We start from the raw sequence: 19776 nt of genomic DNA on the forward strand, positions 1-19776 counted from the left end.
GCGTTCCATATTCTTGGAGCAATACCAGAGAAAGCCCAATTACAAGTTCTTTTCTTATTGAATTTGGGAGGTTTCAATAGTAGGTTCTTAAGTTCCGACTCGAGCCAGATAGGTCAAGTTTTTTTGCCAAGTAAACAAGGGTGTTGTAATGAATGGCTTTGTGCGTCAGGCAAGCTATCTTGAACCGGATCCTAGTTTCATTGTTCAGCCAGTTTAGTTGAATTAGGTCTGGCGTGATGTGGTCATGTTTTCTGGAGCCTGTGAGGAGTCTGGCCAAAGAGTTCAGAGTGGCTCTAAGCGGAGCGAAACTAGCTTTAGGTAGCCCAGCAAGGGTCATCAATCCATATTCCAAGAGTGAGATAACTAGGGATTGTACTGCTGGCTGGATTTCCTCGGGCGGAAGGAATGGCTTGATTGTCCTAAGGGTGTTTAGCTGAAGATTGGCTCCCCTAAAAGATACACTGATATGATCTTGCATATTTAGGTATTTGTCCAAGGGTATACACACACATACATACATACATACATACATACATACCCGAAACAGGCACCAGGATGCTTGTTTCCGCTCCAGGGAAGACACGGCTTGGCAGTTCGGGCTGGACTGTTCCCATGAGGCACAGGGTCAAGACTGATTTACATATAGTTGTGTCTGAACTGGGGTGGCAAAGTGAGCTAAAGAATGATGATGGATTCAACCCAGATTTGTGACTAGGGTGAGTGTTTGAAAAGTTTCAGCACTCCGTCCATCATCTCCTTGTGTTTGCTTTGTTCGCCCTAAGTTTGCTTCCTTCGAGATCTATGAGCAGTCAAGGGGTTTGACAGGCGAGACCAGTGAGCAAACAAGTTCCTGCAAAGTGCGGGGTCTATAAACTCTCAGGACACCTCCACAGACCTGTGATTGACCAAAAGTTGCGCTTCGGACCGGGGAGAAATCAAGAACTGACCCACAAGAACACAAGGGAATCCAGGCCTCCCCTTGGAAGATCTCTGAGCAGCGAACAGCCTGGAACTACACAGGGAACTTGAACACTGGCCCCAGAGGGTACATGTGCGCAGCAGACCCCCCCCCGAGGAGCGCAATCAGAAGCCACAGAACATTGGGGTAGCTCAGCAAGCAGCCAGCGCACTCAAGCAAAATCTGTGATCACTGGAGGCAATATCGAGACAGGTGCCCCCTAGAGGCCGGGACGAAGAACACTTGGAAAGATCGAGGATTTCTCCATCCTCGAGGGTAGATTAAGGGGCTGAGGAGAAAGGAAGAATCGCAATAAGAGAGGGAGGAGAGAGAGGCGAAGAGAGAGGGAGGAGAGAGAGGCGAAGGGAAGAGAGAGAGAGAGAGAGAGAGAGAGAGGAGGTAGAGCGAGAGAGAGAGGGGGTGCTGGGAGATGGACGGGTGGACCGTAACACTGAGACCGTTAGTGGGGTGGTGGAAGGGTGTGAGGAGGACATGAAGCTCTTCCGATGCTTCAGACCCCTTGAGGGACATCAGAGCAGGAGGTATAGATAAGCAGCCAGACACAGGGCTTCCACAGGGCTCCAGTGTGTGGAGGGGTCTGCCCCACAGGGGTCACAGAAGGCCTCTTTGCGGTGCCATGTGGTGGGCCAGAGCAGGAGAGAGCTACTGCGCCCCCGCGTTTGTATATGTGTGAAAGCCTTAGGTGTAGCCATTTCTATGAGGTGGTCTGTGATACCTTTCACCGGGCCAAAAGAACATGTGTATAGCGCTCGGTCCATGAATACACCTCCAGGTGCTGGTCTGACAAAAGTAAACATTATTGGATTATCGAAAATGAGGCTGAGTTTAGAGACCATACACTCACTATATGTATCAAAAGAAGAGCCATGCGAGGAATCAAAAACTAACGCGCTATCCCAGCTCTGCGTGTATCCTGTCAGTCAAAGAAAAACACTCCTACCTACAAAGCACTGCACGCGCTCTGCAAATGCAAATTTAGCACCCTGCACATGCAGCAGGTACCCTGTTCTGGGATGATGGTATGCTAGACCTGGAGCTTGTGCGCTGTCCTGCAGCACAGTACGCATGCAGCATATGGTGTGCCATGCAGCACAATACACATCTGCCCTTCAGCACAGTATGCATGTAGCATATGGTGTTCCCTGCAGCACAATACACATCTGCCCTGCAGCACAGTATGCATACACATCTGCCCTGCAGCACAAAGCACATGCGATCTGCCCTGCTGCAGAGCAGCACAGCACACATGCGATCTACCCGGCAGCACAGTATGCATGTAGTAGGACACTGCCCAGACGAGCTTCCTTGCAGCACAGTAAAGATGCAGCATGTGGAGTGACCTGCAGCACAATACACATGCGGTCTACCATGCAGTACAGCACGTGGGGTGTCCTGCAGCATGGTAAACATGCACCATGGGGTGTGCCCTGCAGGACAACACACATGCGATCTATCCTGCAGCAGAGTACACATGCACCATGTGGTGTGTCCTGCAGGATTGTTGATACGCAGCTGTAACTGGGCCAGCATCAGAAAGCCTCAAAGTGAACTAAAAGGAGCCTCTTAAGAGCTGCAAATGCCCATGAAAGGATGCGAGGGCCCCTAGCAGCGGCGGCCCCGCAGTCCTGCTGTCAGCCCTGTTGTCAGCCCTCTTTGCGCTGCAGCCAGGCGGGTACTCACAGTGATCGGGTTGCTGCCCCGCCGGATGGGCCGGTATTGTTTTCCCTCTCAGGTTCGGCTTTAGCAGCACCTCGTTCTTTGTATTGTTTTATTCCCAGATAAAGTGCGCTCCATATCAGCACGGAAATGACAGGATCCGCCTTCACTGGTAGAGCATGGAGTGCTGCATGTCCGTGACAGACGGAGGATCCTCAACAGGCATACGAAGATCCCAAAAGTCTGTCACACAGTATGTCATTAACACACCCATATAACACTTTGCCCTGCTCTTAATGAATAAACACCTGAAAACTAAGCCGCACTCTGAGATCATACACAGGACACATGCCGTGAGCACCGACTGAACGGATGAAGTGTTCAAGAAGAATTTTGGTTTCGTCTTCGATCTCTTATCTTTAGGGGGCCATCTGTTTCTAATTAGAGTGGAGGAGCGCACTGCGACGGACCTCTCAAAAGAAAAAAATCTTGACAAAACTAAGATTTTTTTCCTTTGAGAGGTCAGGGGCAGTGCGCTCCTCCACGCTAATTAGAAACAGATGGCCCCATAAAGATAAGAAATTGCTTCACGACAGCCGTGAAGCTGACAACCCAGTCCGGATGGGCTGGAGGAAAGGGGGAAAGGGCAGTGGCGCATGCGTTGCAACGCTAGGCGAGACCTAAGAACTAAAACACAATACTAACATTCTGCATTAGTTATTGACAGCAGCTGCCACTAAGCTGGGGACAATTGTTTTTTATTACACTAAATTATTGATCTTTTCCATCTTGGGTTTTTGAACCAACCCAAAGTAAAAGCACTTAGTTGAGATTAGTTGAGATGAAAACAAGAACTATTTAACTGAAGTAGAACACAGCATATTGAGGTTAGTATGCAAGCCAAAAACCTGTAATTTTTAATACTTTCCAGAAAGGAAAAATGGCCACCAGTAATCAAGTTTCAGCAATCTTAAAGGACTTAAATGTAACAATCTATATATGTACACAGAAACGGGAGATAAGCGCAGGGGAAATCAAAATTAGGCACTATTTAATCTTATGCTACGTTTCACTTTCTACTCTTTCATAAAAGGTTAATTACCAATTTTATTTAAGAACATGCATCATTCACTTGTTGCTCCTCATTCAAAACGTTCACGTTTACATTAGCTTTGCAGAGATTAACTTGAAAATCCGAAAATGTCATAAGTGCAAAGAAACAACTGAAAACCTCACGTTTCTTTGCTAATTCCACTCTAATTATACATTGCACACCATTAACGTTTACAACATAACTAGAAATAACAGAAAGATCGAAAATAACGGGGGAGCTTCTAAGATTTAAAAAGATCTTTAAATACAAAGTACAGATTGCAAGCACACAGTAAAGGGCAGGTGGGCTGAGGAACTAAATGAACAAATACCTAATGACGTTTTTGATCATCTTTGACTAATGAGGACCAACGGTACACAGATCACTTATGTACAGCAAAAGTGAATGCTAACATATTACTACTAGTACTCTGTGAAACCTCTTACATTAGGATTGACAGATTCCAATATTTGTTGGAAAAATGGCACACGCAGAGGTTACTAGCACTAGTCCCAGATTGTTGTAAGGTAGTAGATCTTTGCAAGTATATCTTTACAGTAACATCTACCCAACCTAATTACTCTGTCAGTATGGACATATAACGTATCATCTTTGACTCATTGCAAGTGTGACCCAACATTAGATTATTGGCTTGGGTTTGTTGATCCTAGCTGATGGGGAAAGCCGTTTAAAATGGAAAAGACAGGACGTTCCAAGTATAGTGCCTCTTTGGAGGGCATAACTTCAAAACCAAAACAATTTGTGATTTAGGTTATTGGAAGGAATACTTGGACCTATAAGATGACTGATAGTTTTTCCTGCAAGCATTGATGGGATTTCATGTCCAGTAATTACTTGATCAATATTCATCTTTTGACATGATCAACTATTTTTTTATTGAACTGTGGTAGTACCTGCCCATGTACTATATTAAGTTTACCATATTCGTAATTTGTTTCTTTCAGTTTTAGTGATCGCTACCTTGGATAGTTGTAGCTCTTAAATTGTTTCACGATATCTGCTAAATAAGTATTTAACCAAAAATAGGGCAGCTGAAAATACACTTGTACGAAAACTTTTAGCTTTCACAATCTGGTCTCATTTCAGATACCCATTATCACCCCAAGCCCAAAGGGAAACTGAGCAAAAACGCACCTTCTGTAACCAGACTGTAACACAAGGCTTATGAAAGAAATGCCGACAGGGAAGCTCCGTTAGTACTTCTTCCTTGATATATTCACTGCAGCAGATGGCACAGCACTGCTCTTGACCCACAGCTAACAAAAAAAAGACAAAATAAATGTTTCAAGTCTTTCAGGAGCAACTTGGGTTAAGTCGTTTTCATAGAACACAATGCAAAGTGCATATCAACGAATTCTAAAATAAAATGAATAATTCTCATAATTTAGTACCGTTAATAAGGTATGAAGGACTGTGGTACGATACAATAAAAGCATCGAATGTTAGCAACATAAAAATGGATGTTTCATGCAAAAAATATTTTCTTACAAAAATGTTTACAGCGATACAGAAAATATTTTGGCAGCATCAAATAAGCATAGGAGTATAAAAGCCAGCCTGTTTACTCCATGGGAAAAAAGCACTTTATTTCAGTGCTAAAGCTTACCACCCTCGCTTCTCTATTCAAAAACAAAAAGCCCCTCTGACAATGCTCCATCGTTACACCACGGAATTGCTTATTTCCATTTGCGACATTAATACATCTTTAGACTGAAATGTTATTAACCAGCAATCATTGTTCTACTATGTCATCGATACTCTCGATTAATTGATGAACAGTAGAATATCAGAGAAATAGCCATTTCTATATTTTTATTGTTTTTAAAAATGCTAATCCAGTTACCCAAAATAACATAACGATACATTGGCTGATAACACCGCTGCATAAATCCCTCTTTGACCAACCGCCACCCCCACACCTACCCCCACTAACTCAATGCGAAAGTGTAGCCGCTAGCAGGTTGATACACTGTGCTAATTAGCCTCTGTGCCTTTAAGGAAAAACAGAACCTGCAACGTTTTCCTGCTTTTCCATCACGCGGTGTGGTGACAGTGAGGCAGTTCACTTTGAATGTAATACAGTGGAAGGTTCACAGCAATTATCACTTTTTCACCAAATCCTTTGGAAAATGGGGAGGCAGGAGGGTTGTTTATAGATTCAGAGAAAATACTCACACGGGAGAACTAGAACTGCAGGTCAGTAAATTTTCCTTCCCTCACATTTCCACAAAGAGTAGAACAGAGTAGCAAGGGCACAGATATGCATGTTACCACTTTGCAAATATCTGAAATTGTAACATCCAGGATTAGGAAAGCCGTATCTGCTTTGCCAAATGAAGAATGAGCCTTAGCGGCTTATTAAGAGTCTGGAGGTCCACGGAGTGGTGACACGCGCATGTGGTGGTCTTCCGACCGCCCTACTATGACCAGGGCGGTTGAGCTGGTCCCTGGCGACGTTGTGACAGTCTTGAGGTCGCAATATGCTAGTCGGGGCCGCTGCGGCCCTGCCAAGCATACTAGGAGTTTCCTCACAGCCACACTTTTCATGGCGGCGCGACTGCCATTAAAAGTGTGGCGGTATGGAAACAAAGGGGGCCCTACGGTGCCTCATACCATGTGGATACACACCAGTACCTGCACTGCATAGACTGCAGCAGTCCATGCTAAGCAGGTACTGCCATTGACGCTCCCATTGCGGTGCCTATTTCATAGGCACCGCCCTAGGAATGCCAGAGTACTGCCTGCTAGACAGGAGAAAACTACTGATGGGGGTGGGGTCGCACACTACTCACACACCGGCGGTGTCGCCCCTAAGGACTCTGGTCAATGTAGTAAAGTGTTCGCGATGCATCATCTTTCGATCTTCTGCTATCTTCGCTGTCTTCGCCATCCCTGGACACGTGTTTCGGGGTATTACCCCTCATCAGCAGGGATAGGCCGTGTACTGGGGTTGCCGATGGCTGCCAATATCTGCCAGGTATAGTACCACTCAGGCGCGTAGGTGCGGGATCCCAGGCTCGTCAGCCCGCTGCTCAAGGGAGCTTTAAAGTTACAAATGGTGGTGGGGTCGCACACTACTCACACACCGGCGGTGTCGCCCCTAAGGACTCTGGTCAATGTAGTAAAGTGTTCGCGATGCATCATCTTTCGATCTTCTGCTATCTTCGCTGTCTTCGCCATCCCTGGACACGTGTTTCGGGGTATTACCCCTCATCAGCAGGGATAGGCCGTGTACTGGGGTTGCCGATGGCTGCCAATATCGGCCAGGTATAGTACCACTCAGGCGCGTAGGTGCGGGATCCCAGGCTCGTCAGCCCGCTGCTCAAGGGAGCTTTAAAGTTACAAATGGGGGTGGGGTCGCACACTACTCACACACCGGCGGTGTCGCCCCTAAGGACTCTGGTCAATGTAGTAAAGTGTTCGCGATGCATCATCTTTCGATCTTCTGCTATCTTCGCTGTCTTCGCCATCCCTGGACACGTGTTTCGGGGTATTACCCCTCATCAGCAGGGATAGGCCGTGTACTGGGGTTGCCGATGGCTGCCAATATCTGCCAGGTATAGTACCACTCAGGCGCGTAGGTGCGGGATCCCAGGCTCGTCAGCCCGCTGCTCAAGGGAGCTTTAAAGTTACAAATGGGGGTGGGGTCGCACACTACTCACACACCGGCGGTGTCGCCCCTAAGGACTCTGGTCAATGTAGTAAAGTGTTCGCGATGCATCATCTTTCGATCTTCTGCTATCTTCGCTGTCTTCGCCATCCCTGGACACGTGTTTCGGGGTATTACCCCTCATCAGCAGGGATAGGCCGTGTACTGGGGTTGCCGATGGCTGCCAATATCTGCCAGGTATAGTACCACTCAGGTAATATTTGGCAGCACGCAGCAACCCCAGAAGATAAGAAGATGGCCTAATCCCTGCTGATGAGGGGTAAATACCCCGAAACACGTGTACAGGGATGGCGAAGATTTGAAGATACGCGAGAATTCGAAAGAAGATGCATCGCAGAGAACGGTACTACAATTACCATGGTCCTTAGGGGCGATCCCGCTGGTGTATTAGCAGTGTGCGACCCCATTTTGGTGAATGTTTATGCTCCTTCGAGCTTTGAGCTGACGAGCTCGGGACCCCGCACCTGCGCGCCTTTGTGTGGTACTATACCTGGTAATATTTGGCAGCACGCAGCAACCCCAGAAGATAAGAAGATGGCCTAATCCCTGCTGATGAGGGGTAAATACCCCGAAACACGTGTACAGGGATGGCGAAGATTTGAAGATACGCGAGAATTCGAAAGAAGATGCATCGCAGAGAACGGTACTACAATTACCATGGTCCTTAGGGGCGATCCCGCTGGTGTATTAGCAGTGTGCGACCCCATTTTGGTGAATGTTTATGCTCCTTCGAGCTTTGAGCGGACAAGCTCGGGACCCCGCACCTGCGCGCCTTTGTGTGGTACTATACCTGGTAATATTTGGCAGCACGCAGCAACCCCAGAAGATAAGAAGATGGCCTAATCCCTGCTGATGAGGGGTAAATACCCCGAAACACGTGTACAGGGATAGCGAAGATTTGAAGATACGCGAGAATTCGAAAGAAGATGCATCGCAGAGAACGGTACTACAATTACCATGGTCCTTAGGGGCGATCCCGCTGGTGTATTAGCAGTGTATGACCCCATTTTGGTGAAGGAGAAAACTACTGATCTGGCGAGGGGTTCCTACATGGGTATGGTGATGCAAAAGCAGGTCGGTCCCGCTCCCGCACTGCCAAACTCATAATAAGTCCCTTAGGCTTAACTAGAAGGGGTCTGCTAGCATCTTGCGAGCCATCAATAATACAAATTATCCATCTCATGTAGACTGCACCATCAAATAGCTGTTTAGCATGTTTAATGGCCTTGATCTGATCCAGGTGGTAATTTACATATATTTTATATCTATGGTATGAACGATCTAGAAGGGAGGTTGGGAGCGAGATTGATGAATAAGAAATTCCAAAAATGTATGGGCAGAAAAGAAAGATGAGTTCTTAAGGAAACTTTGGTGCAATGAAAACCAAATACAGTTTCTGAGCCACACAGCGTGAAGCTTCCTCACCCTTCCCCCGATGAAATAGCCAAAATAACAGCCACCTTAAATAAAATGTGGTGTAGGTGTGTCTTATGCATACGTTTGCAGTGGGATCCATTCACCTGGAAAGGACAGTATTAAGTTCTCTAAGAGAGGAAGGCCTCCTGTCTGGGGGTAACCTTCCTCAGACCCTCAAGAATGATCCTTAATGATTTGCATGGTGAAAAACGATGTCTGCGAGGGACTCTTCCTATGAGCAGTGATGGCAGTAAAATACATTTTAACAGGTGAAATTTGAAGGGCAAATTTTACAAGTTAAAGAAGATAATATTCTCTTTTCTTAAAAAGTTCTTAAGTCTACCTGCCTCTGATGCTTGGAACCTCTTCCACTTCAAAGCGTATGAGCAGTGTGTGAAAAGTGTTTTAGCAGCTGAACTGCCCTTAACTCCAGCAAGTTGATATGAATAGCCTTTCCATTTGCAATCTGACCCTGACTTGACCAGATAGATCTTCCATGTGGGATTACCAGCCTTCCAGTGATGCACATATGACAATCGAGACAGGAGTGGGAGGTTTCTGGAATGGGATTCCCAACATCATTCTTGCACCACCACCCAAGAGAATGACTGGCAGTGCATCAGTATTATTGTCCAAGTATCCCATCTACTGAAACCACTCATCTTCTAAACATTCTCATAGTAGGCGCTTATGCAGTCTGGCAATGGGAATTAGAAAAATGCATGCAGTTGTGCTGTCCTGGAGGGACGCTACTTGCTTGACAGATGGGCAGTCAATTACTGTGAAACAAATTTCGGCTATACAGAGGACCGGGTTTCGCTCCCAAGGAGACACTTCCGATTGCATTGTGTCCACTGGTTCTCATTGATTGTATTATTTCCACTCTGTGTACAATCAATTAAAAAAATCTTTTTTATTGGTGTTTAACACGAAATAAAAACGATAATAACAGTGGTGACAGCAAGTCCAATTGTTCTCCATTACAGGGTGCTTCCCTGACGCTACACTGCATGATTGGAAGGCTGGCAGCTTCAGGAATTCCTTGAAGGTGCAGTGTCAAGTTTCCAGAGGGTATGTGCAGTTTAGTCGATGCCCCATTTTCCATTTCGTTTGTGGATTCTAAAACGGGTCTAGTACAGTGGTGTTTTCAGTCAAATGTACAGTAATGGTAAATTGACTACATTAATCGGCTTTTTGAAATCAAAATAATGTAGAAAACATAGCCTCTGTTGAAAAGATTTTCTCTGAATTCTTTTTTACATTTCAGGGATCTGCATATGCATGGAGATAGTCTACTAAATATTCTACTGTTTCTGGATATCAGTGAGAATCCAATGACAGAAATATCTGTTCCTTGAAAACAATTTCAAAGACCTTCCTGTTTAAATAACATGAATGGGGTTGGAGAAGGGCGGATGGAGTGACCGAATTAATTGGCTAGACGCTTGCAAGACATTATAAACCAAAAAACGTTGGTTTCTGTAGAGGTAAACAGCACACTCACAAAAAAACGTTCAAAATATCACAAATGTTGAAGCAGAGAGCAAGAGAATCTTTTTATTTTTTTTTTACATTTGTTAAAGTGCCTTCTGAAGATACTGTCCATAAAATGTATGTGGGAAGAGTCTGAATATAGATGGCAGGGCACGACTACAACCCTGTATTAATTTCTTACAGTCATGTCAAACTTAATGTTGCCGAGGGGTTATCGCTCAGACGTGAGTCCCTTGCTCACTTTGCCACTGGATTCAAGCAAGCTGGGCTGAAGACGGCTGTAATGCCAGAAACCGGTCCTCGGAAGCTTGTTTCCGGTCCAGGGAAGGCATGGCTTGGCAGTTCGGGCTGGACTGTTCCCATGAGGCACAGGGTCAGACTGATTTGCATATAGCCATGTCTGAACTGGGGTGGCAGAGTGGGCTAAAGAACGGTGATGGATCAAACCCAGATCTTTTGACTGGGTGTGAGTGTTTGATTGGTTCAGATGCTCTGTCCATCACCACCCCCCTTTTGTACCGAGGGGTTATCACATGGCAGCTAGCTTTATTGAGGTTATCACATGGCAGCTAGCTTTAACTGTTAACAGTTGATTTAGTTAGGCTAAGCCTAGGAACACATTGTTAAGTGGCATCCTTCAACACAGCTCTGAGTTTCAAATGTGTAGGATTGCGCTGACAGAAGACCACACACCATATAGAGTTAAATTTAAAAAAAGCACTTTACATGCCTAATCCTCAGTAATGTACAACTTTCACCATTTACTAAGAAAGTGGTACAAGAACCACATGGTGAAGAGGACGTAGAAGGTAGAAAGGAACCCCACGGAGAGCGTGTGCAGTGTGGGAACATGACTGTGTGCTCCATACAACTCTTTGTTTAAGTCGCAATTGGATTTTTAAAGATTAAGGACCCTTCCCGGTGGACCCTGATGAAACCCCGTTGAAGACAGAAGGTTAGAGAGCCATCCCACCTGTGGGTACCCTAGTGCACAAGTTACTACTAGTGTAACGATATATCTGTAAGAGACATTAGTTAGTATTAGATTCCTTACCTTAGAATATCCCCAGGCGTCAGACTGGATCCGGAAATTTTTGCGTAGCAGTACCCTTGCGCGTCGGTAGGCGTCGTCTGCGGCTCCGCGTCAGTCGTCGGCGTCGTGGGCGCCGTGATGACGTCGTCGGAGTACTTAGACGCCGCCTCTGCGTGCTGACGTCTGTTCTTAGACACAGCTTTTCCGCGCCAGAAACGCAGAGCCATGTTAAAAACCAACACTGGTGCCATTGAAACTAGGGACCTGAAGGGGACAACCCTAACCCTAGATATTGGTTCGCAGAACGGGGAGGATGGGTGGGTCGGTAAGGAATCTAATACTAACTAATATCTCTTACAGATATATCGTTACACAAGTAGTAACTTGTGCATCTGAAAGAGACACGTTAGTATTAGATTCCTTACCTTAGAATAGATACCCCAGCAATACCAACCCCGGTGGTGGGTCTGCGAACCAATAATCACACCAGAAAGTCCTGGAGGACGGAACGGCCAAAGAAGCCATCCCTCCGGACTTGACTGTCCAGGCAGTAGTGTCTCGCAAACGTGTGCAGCGATGCCCACGTAGCTGCCTGACAGATGTCTTGTAAGGGCACACCTCTGCCCAGGGCAGTGGTGGTCGCCGTCGCTCGGGTAGAATGAGCCCGCAGTCCAACCGGGGGCTCCTTCCTAGCCAAGGAGTAGCAAGCCTGGATACACATGATGATCCACCGGGAGATGGTCCTCTTGTGCACCGCTTTCCCCTTCTTAGCGCCCACGTAACCAACAAAGAGTTGGTCATCCACCCGGAACTGGCGTGTGCGATCCAAATAGAATGAGAGCGCACGTTTTGGGTCCAGACGGTGGAGCCGCTCTTCCTCTTTAGAGGGATGCGGTGGCGGGAAGAAGGTTGGCAAGGTGATAGACTGCCCGATGTGAAAGGCCGTGACAACCTTGGGCAGGAAAGAAGGTTTGGTACGAAGCACCACTTTCTCCGGAGGGACAGAAAGGAAAGGTGGAGTACAAGAAAGAGCCTGGAGCTCACTCACTCTCCTGGCAGAGGTGATGGCAACCAGGAAAGCAGTCTTCAAAGTAAGAAGGCGAAGAGGACAGTTGTGAAGTGGCTCAAAGGGAGCGCACATCAGGAATGTCAAAACCAGGTTCAAGTCCCACTGAGGCATCACAAACGGAACAGGAGGAAACGTGTGAGTGATGCCCTTAAGAAATCTGTTAACAATAGGGGACTTGAACAAAAAAGGCTGATCAGGTAGCCTGAGAAAGGCTGAAAGGGCAGAAAGGTAGCCCTTGATAGTGCCCAGAGCAGAGCCCTGCTGGGCAAGAGAAAGAAGGAAGAGAAGAACCTCAGAAAGAGGGGCAGAAAGTGAATCCACAGCCTTTGCTGTGCACCATGCCACAAATCTGTTCCACCTGCAGGCGTATACCGACTTTGTGGAGGGACGCCTGGCTGCCAGAATGATGTTACAGACTTCAGGAGGCAAGTCAAATGGCCTCAACTGTCGCCGCTCAATCTCCAAGCATGGAGGTGGAGACTGGACAGGTTCGGGTGGAGGACCGTCCCCTGCTGCTGCGACAGAAGGTCCTCCTGAAGAGGCAGACGAACCGGGGGATCGACTGACATACTGAGTAGCTCTGGATACCAGTACCTTCGTGCCAAGTCCGGAGCCACAAGGATGACTTGGGCCCGGTCGCGCTTGATCTTCTTCAGCACTCTGGGCAGAAGTGGTATAGGCGGAAAGGCGTACAACAGACCGCAACTCCTCTCGCGACGAAAAGTGTCTCCGAGCGAGTGCCGCCTTGGAAATTCCAACGCGCAGAACTGATGACATTGCGCGTTCTCTTCGGTGGCGAATAGATCTAACCAAGGCTCTCCCCATCGCTGAAAGAGGCCTTGCGCCACGTCCGAGTTCAGACGCCATTCGTGATCCATCATGCACCGACGGCTGAGCTCGTCCGCCCTGGCGTTCAGAGAACCTGCCAGGTGTTGAGCCACCAGGGTCACGCCCTGGCGTTCCAGCCATTGCCAAAGGCGAAGAGCCTCTTGACAAAGGATCCACGACCCCACCCCGCCTTGTTTGTTGCAGTACCACATGGCGGTGGTGTTGTCCGTGAACACCTGCACTACACTCCCCCGGACAGAGGGGAGGAATGCCTTCAGCGCTAGACGAATCGCCCTGAGCTCCAACAGGTTGATGTGGAGCCGGGTCTCCGCCGGAGACCAGAGGCCTCTGATCTCCGCCTCTCCCATGTGGCCTCCCCAGCCCTGGAGGGACGCGTCCGTCACAACTACGTGCTCCGGTTGGGGAAGGGAGAGGGATCTGCCGCTGACCCAATCGCGGTCCGTAAGCCACCACTGCAGCTGTCTCGCAGTGCCCTCCGAGATCAGGACGTGGTCGGATAGGTTGCCCTGATGCTGGGCCCACTGAAACTTCAGGTCCCACTGCAGAGCCCGCATCCGCCACCTGGCGTGATGCACCAGTAGGATGCAGGAGGCCATCAGCACCAGAAGCCGCAGCGTCAACCTGACCGAAACCCGGGATAACGGCTGAAAGATGGGAATCCGAGCCTGAATATCCCAGACCCGCTGTTCGGGCGGATAAACCCGAAACCTCGCCGAGTCCAGAACCGCTCCGATGAAGAGGAGCTTCTGAGAGGGACACAGGTGTGACTTCGGCACATTGATGGAGAACCCCAGCTGGTGCAGGAGGTCTGCCGTCATCTGGAGGTGGCTGACGACTGTCTGGGGCGAGCCCGCCTTCAACAACCAGTCGTCGAGGTAGGGGAAGACTGAAACCCCTAACCTGCGCAGATGAGCTGCGACCACCGCCATCACCTTCGTGAACACCCGTGGGGCGCTGGTAAGGCCGAAGGGGAGCACGGTAAACTGAAAGTGCTCGTGGCCCACCATGAACCGCAGGTAGCGCCGGTGGGCAGGCAGGACGGGGATATGAAAATAAGCGTCCTGCAAGTCCAACGCTACCATCCAGTCTCCTGGGTCCAGGGCAGCCAGGACCTGAGCCAGTGTCAGCATCTTGAACTTCTCCTTCCGGAGGAAGCCGTTGACGTTCCGTAGGTCCAAGATAGGGCGTAGGCACCCTTTGCCCTTCTTGGGTACCAGAAAGTAGTGGGAGTAGCAACCACACCCTACTTCTGGCCCAGGAATGCGCTCGATGGCCCCCTTGGCCAAGAGGGCCGTAACTTCCTCCTGCAGAAGTTGCAAGTGATCCCCGATACACAGTGGTTCTGCGGTGGCATGGCTGGAGGAGTCGCCTCGAAGGGGAGGGAGTAGCCCCTTCGGACGATTTGCAGCACCCACCTGTCCGACGTGACAGTGCGCCAGTGAAGGTGGTGATGGCGAACCCTGCCTCCCACTGGCGTCACATGGGCCTGAAAGCACGGACTAGGAGGGTTTAGAGGCGGATGCTGCGGGGGAAGGTGTGGACTGACCTCGCCGCTGCCCCCGACCACCAGGACTGCGGTTCCCACGGCCGCCACCGCGTTGGGTATTGCCCTGCGGTGCGTGGCTGGCGGCACGTGTGGGCGCACCCCTTCCGTGGCCACGAAAGGAGTGATAGGCAGCCGATTGATGGCGCTGGCCCGAGAGGCCTAAGGACTTGGCCGTAGCCCTGGAGTCCTTAAAACGCTCAAGCGCATGGTCTGCCTTGTCGCCAAAGAGGCGACGGCCATCGAACGGCATGTCCATAAGCATGCTCTGGACATCTGCCTAGAAGTTGGCGGACCTCAGCCAGGCGTGGCGTCTGACCGCCACCGTCGTTGCCATCGCTCTACTCAGCGAGTCAGTGGTATCCAGACCACACCGTATGGAATATTTGGCTGCATCCCGGCCCTCCACAAGGGCTTGGCCGAGTTTGGCCCGTACCTCCAACGGACACTCTGGCAGCACTTCCGCGACCTTATCCCACACAGAGTGGGTGTAACGTCCCAAGAGGCAGGCGGTGTTAGAAGACCGCAGGCCGAGGCTAATAGAGGAGAAGATCTTCTTCCCATACTGGTCGTACCTCTTGGATTCCCGGTCCGGGGGCGCGGACGGGAATGCGGTCTGGGAATTGGAGGCCTGGATGACCAGGCTCTCGGGGGTAGGGTGGGAGGACAGAAAACATGGGTCGCCCGGGGCCAGGCGGTGGCGTCTGGCCACGTTCCTATATACGGGCGAACCCGTAGCGGGCTTGGACCAAGTGCCCAGAAGAACGTCTGTCAAGGCCTCATTAAAAGGCAGCAGAGGCTCGGCCGAGCTTGACTGCGGTTTAAGGACCTCAGTGAGGAGGTTAGTCCTCACGGCCGCGACGGGGAGCTCAAGGTCCAAGGCCTTGGCAGCCCTCATCAGCACCACACCATATGTTGCCCCCTCCTCCGAAGCCATGGTAGGAGGGGAGACAAACCCAGTGTCTGGAGAGGTGTCCAGGCCACTGGCCTCCCCAAGGTCTTCTGTCCAGTCCTCACGAGACTGACACTCTCTGGTCAGAGGGTCCTCAGACCCCTCCCAGTCCTCTCCTTCACACATCTCCTGAAATTCAGGGTCCTCAACCAATGGGGCCTGTTCATAAAAGTGAAAATCACCCAACGGCGTCTGGAGCGGCGCCCAACGGGGCCGTCCCGACGGCCGAACAGGAACGGAAGGAGGACCGGGGTCGGCGCCGCCCGAGGACGGCACCGGAGGCGACACCTGAGGGTCCGACGCCAGGGAGGTCGTCAGATCCACCGGCGACGAACCAGATCCCGAAGGAGGACCAGCGGTGTACTGCGGCGCCGGGCCCGAAGGCGCCGGCGGCGTCGGAACAACTGGACCCCTCGGCGCCGGGCCCGAAGGCGCCGGCGGCGTCGGGATAACAGGGACCTGCGGCGCCGGGCCCGAAGGCATCGGCGGCCGGCGGGGCCGAAGCACCCGACGGCGTCGGGGCCGGAGCCGCCGACCCGCTAGGGCTCCCAGACGGGTCCGCTGGGCCCGGAGGCGCCGCGGAGCCCGTCGGAGGAGAGAGTTTCCTCATGGCCATGAGGAAGCGCTCGACCTCCTCTGGCGACGCGTTGAGCCCAGGGACCGTAGGGTATGGGGCTGGACGCGGCGCCCGCGACTCCGACGGAGCCGCGTGGGCTGTGTCACCCGAACCCCCGGCCGCATCGCGCGAGCGTCGGGGGGAGTCCGAGGAGCAAAGACGCCGCTTGGACTTCTTGTGCCTCTTACCTGACGACGACTTCGACCCGGAGGAGTGCGGCCTACTCTCGGAGCTGTGGTGGCTCCGGGCCCGCGACCTCCCATGGGATCGGGACCTCTCACGGCGCGGGGCCGACTGCCGGAGTTCTAGGCGCCTACGGGACCGCTCCCGCCTGGCTTTCGAAGAGAGGGCCCGGCAGTCGGAGCAGGCCTTGTTGTCGTGGTCGACGCCCAAACACGACAAACAGACGCGGTGAGGATCCGTGACTGACATCAGCCGGTCGCAATCGTCACAAGGCTTGAAGCCGGGCATCCCTATCGGCACCTTTTCGGAGTCGAGAGACTGCGAAATAGTAATCAAAAAGGGTCAAAAAGTTTAGTCAAAATTGACTAGGGTTACTGCTTTTTCCAGATCTGCGCTTGCTGGCGCGGAAAAAAGAAGAACTGACGTCAGCACGCGGAGGCGGCGTCTAAGTACTCCGACAACGTCATCACGGCGCCCACGACGCCGACGACGGACGCGGAGCCGCAGACGACGCCTACCGACGCGCAAGGGTACTGCTACGCAAACATTTCCGGATCCAGTCTGACGCCTGGGGATATTCTAAGGTAAGGAATCTAATACTAACGTGTCTCTTTCAGATACCTACGTTACCTATATCAAGGAAGCCGGATGCATACGTGGGAAGCGGTGTTGGAAACCGCCACCGAACCCAATGGAGGACTTCAGGAAAGGTCCGCTGCTGAAGGAAGAAGTGTCTAGTGAAATACAAAGGTGGATTCTAGATGAGACGTACCTGCAAGCAGAGGGGACAAAGTCTATGTCACTCAGGAGTGACCAGGAGACTAGGAAAACGAACGCCATCCGATGTCGGGTGTTGCAGGATGGGCGACAATGACCTCGACTCTGCAGCTGTGAGGACCAGGCGATGCTGAGGAAGACCAGGACCCGTGCACGAGCTATCCCACGAAGTATGTCGAGTGCTGAGGGGTCAATGTCCGGCGGGAGCACCAACAAGCCATGGCAAATTCAACCAAAGCAAGGTCCAGGGGACTCACCACAAGCAGGGAAGTCAGGGCAGGATTGAGCAATCAGGGAGTCCAAAAGAAACAAAGGTGACCCTCAAATGGACCCACAGGCCAGAAGCACTTGAGTCGCGAGAGGACCTCAAGCAGCTCACCAAAAGATGCAGGCCACGATGCAGTGGGGCTGAAGTTTCTGGTCACTGGAGACGCTAGAGGTTGGGGCTACACGGAGCCCGAAGATCTTCTTGGAAGGAAGCCAACAAGCCTTTACAACTGCAAGTTGACGCAGTGCACAGGGGTTTGTTTATTGCAACCCCCACGGGGGACTCTGGCCTAAAACTTGGTGAGAAGGCAGGCCTCGGGAGCTGTGGAAAACGACCACCTGAGTTGCAGAACCTTAACGGAGTTTGAAGGAGTTCAGGTTCAGCAGACCGGTCGACTTAGTTGAGGTGCCTGTAAATGCAGGGGAGTGACTCCTCCGCTCCAAGGGAAATTCCTTCAGGTGTCTTTGATGCCCACAGGCCTTGGAAGGTTCCTGTATGGTACACAGTGCAGGGTGCCCAGATGGTAGAAGATGATGTGGTGTCTGATCTAAATCTTATCCCACGACAAAGCTAGGGATCTACACCCAGGTAAGCCCTTCAGTTCCCTAGGGAAAGGGTTTGGATGATTCAGGGGACCCTCACAGGGGAGGGTCTGGATAGGGGGGAGGTTTCTCCCATGTCCTTTGTCCAGTTTCGCGCCAGAGCGATTGGCTCCCAGGACTGGTTTGAACTGGACTATGCACGGGGACACCAAATGTGCCCCATATGCAGACTTCGTGGCACTGGCAAGCGCACCCACCTAGTCCCAATATAGTAAATCCTGTCTGGGAGGTGGTCACACCTCCCAGTGACAGGATGCCTATTGTTCTGCCTTCCCCTGCTCCAGCTTGGCTCAGCAGCAGGAGGGCAGAAATGTCTCTCTAGTTGGCAGCAACTTTTTTGTGCTGTCTTGGTCTAGAAGGGTGGCACTGGGAACACAGAGCTTAACAGAAGGCTCTTCCAGTGCTTGGAATCATAACTTCCACACCGTTTACGGTGTGAAGGTATAATTCCAACATGTTTGATACCAAACATGATAGGATTCGTTGCAGTCGTTTTTGAGATGGCCATCGCGTAATTACACGGTGCCCCTCTATAGGGTATATGGCTGCTTTACTGAGAACCCGGGAGAATGGACTCCGTAGGCATAAGTAAGGTAAAGGAGAGGTAGAAGGTGAGCCAATCACTCGAACATTTTGGAAAAGTCTCCATTATTTGGCTAGCAACTGCAATGCTTTTAGACTGCAAGTCAAGAGACCTGCATTCAGTTCTTATCAGATGGTGCTGTAGAATTCATATCTGAAGATAAGCAAAGGGAACCACATAGATACAGAATGTCATTAGCCCCTAGAGTTGTGGAACTACCAGAATGAAGTCACCGGATGATTGGAAAAAAAAAAGTCCCAACTACTAGACCTATGGCGAAGTCTTTGAACGCTTGTAGAATCTGAGGCTTCTACAGCGAGAACAGAAGAGACTTTAAAGGATGCTTTAATAACACAGATCAAAGATTGTTCAATATTACATTAAGACACTATTTTCAAACAGCAACTTCCTCCTACCAAGTATTCAAGCTGCATGATAATGAACAGAGCATCTTGCATGATCCAATCAGCTTGACTTTTTTGAGCAATCAATGGCTGCTGCAGAATAGAAAACAGAAGACTTCTATTTCAAACCAACCTTATGTCTTTTTTTATGGCATGTCTTAGGGATGGCTGAAAAGACTGACCACAAAAACATGGTGGTCACTACTGCAGTAGGTTTTATTAGTACTTGCAAGTACATAGGTGACAGCCTCAGCATCGGAAGCCTACGGTGGAGAAAATGTAAACCATCTGAAAGTGGTGATCCAGTGTGCAAGGAAGCCTCCTGTGCAGATGAAAGACCTATATTCCATCATCAACCAGTACGAAGAAAAGAAGATCAAGTCTCCTTTGCTCTGCGTGAACTGGCAGATAAGCTTTGGAAATAGCATGGTCAGGTTAAAAGAAAACATGGAAATTATTTCTATCAGTTTATCGAGCAAAATATTGTTTGGGAAAATAGGCTCTGGGAACACTGAGGCATAGAGGAGGCATACCGAATGACCTTCCTCCTCCAAGTACACCTCAAAGA

The 19776-nt window shown here is 50.2% G+C and overlaps 1 protein-coding gene across 2 annotated transcripts in view; it reads right to left on the bottom strand.

Moving 5' to 3' along the window:
- PJA2 (praja ring finger ubiquitin ligase 2) overlaps nucleotides 1–19776 on the bottom strand; it is a 206792-nt gene that overhangs the window by 8157 nt on the left and 178859 nt on the right. For both annotated transcript variants that reach the window (XM_078675490.1, XM_078675491.1), the window contains exon 8: nucleotides 4884–5005. In XM_078675490.1, the coding sequence (XP_078531616.1) occupies nucleotides 4884–5005 (122 nt within the window). The remainder of the gene's footprint in view (nucleotides 1–4883; nucleotides 5006–19776) is intronic.

This window comes from Lissotriton helveticus, chromosome 2_1, assembly GCF_964261635.1.
Source record: "Lissotriton helveticus chromosome 2_1, aLisHel1.1, whole genome shotgun sequence".
NCBI lineage: Eukaryota > Metazoa > Chordata > Amphibia > Caudata > Salamandridae > Lissotriton > Lissotriton helveticus.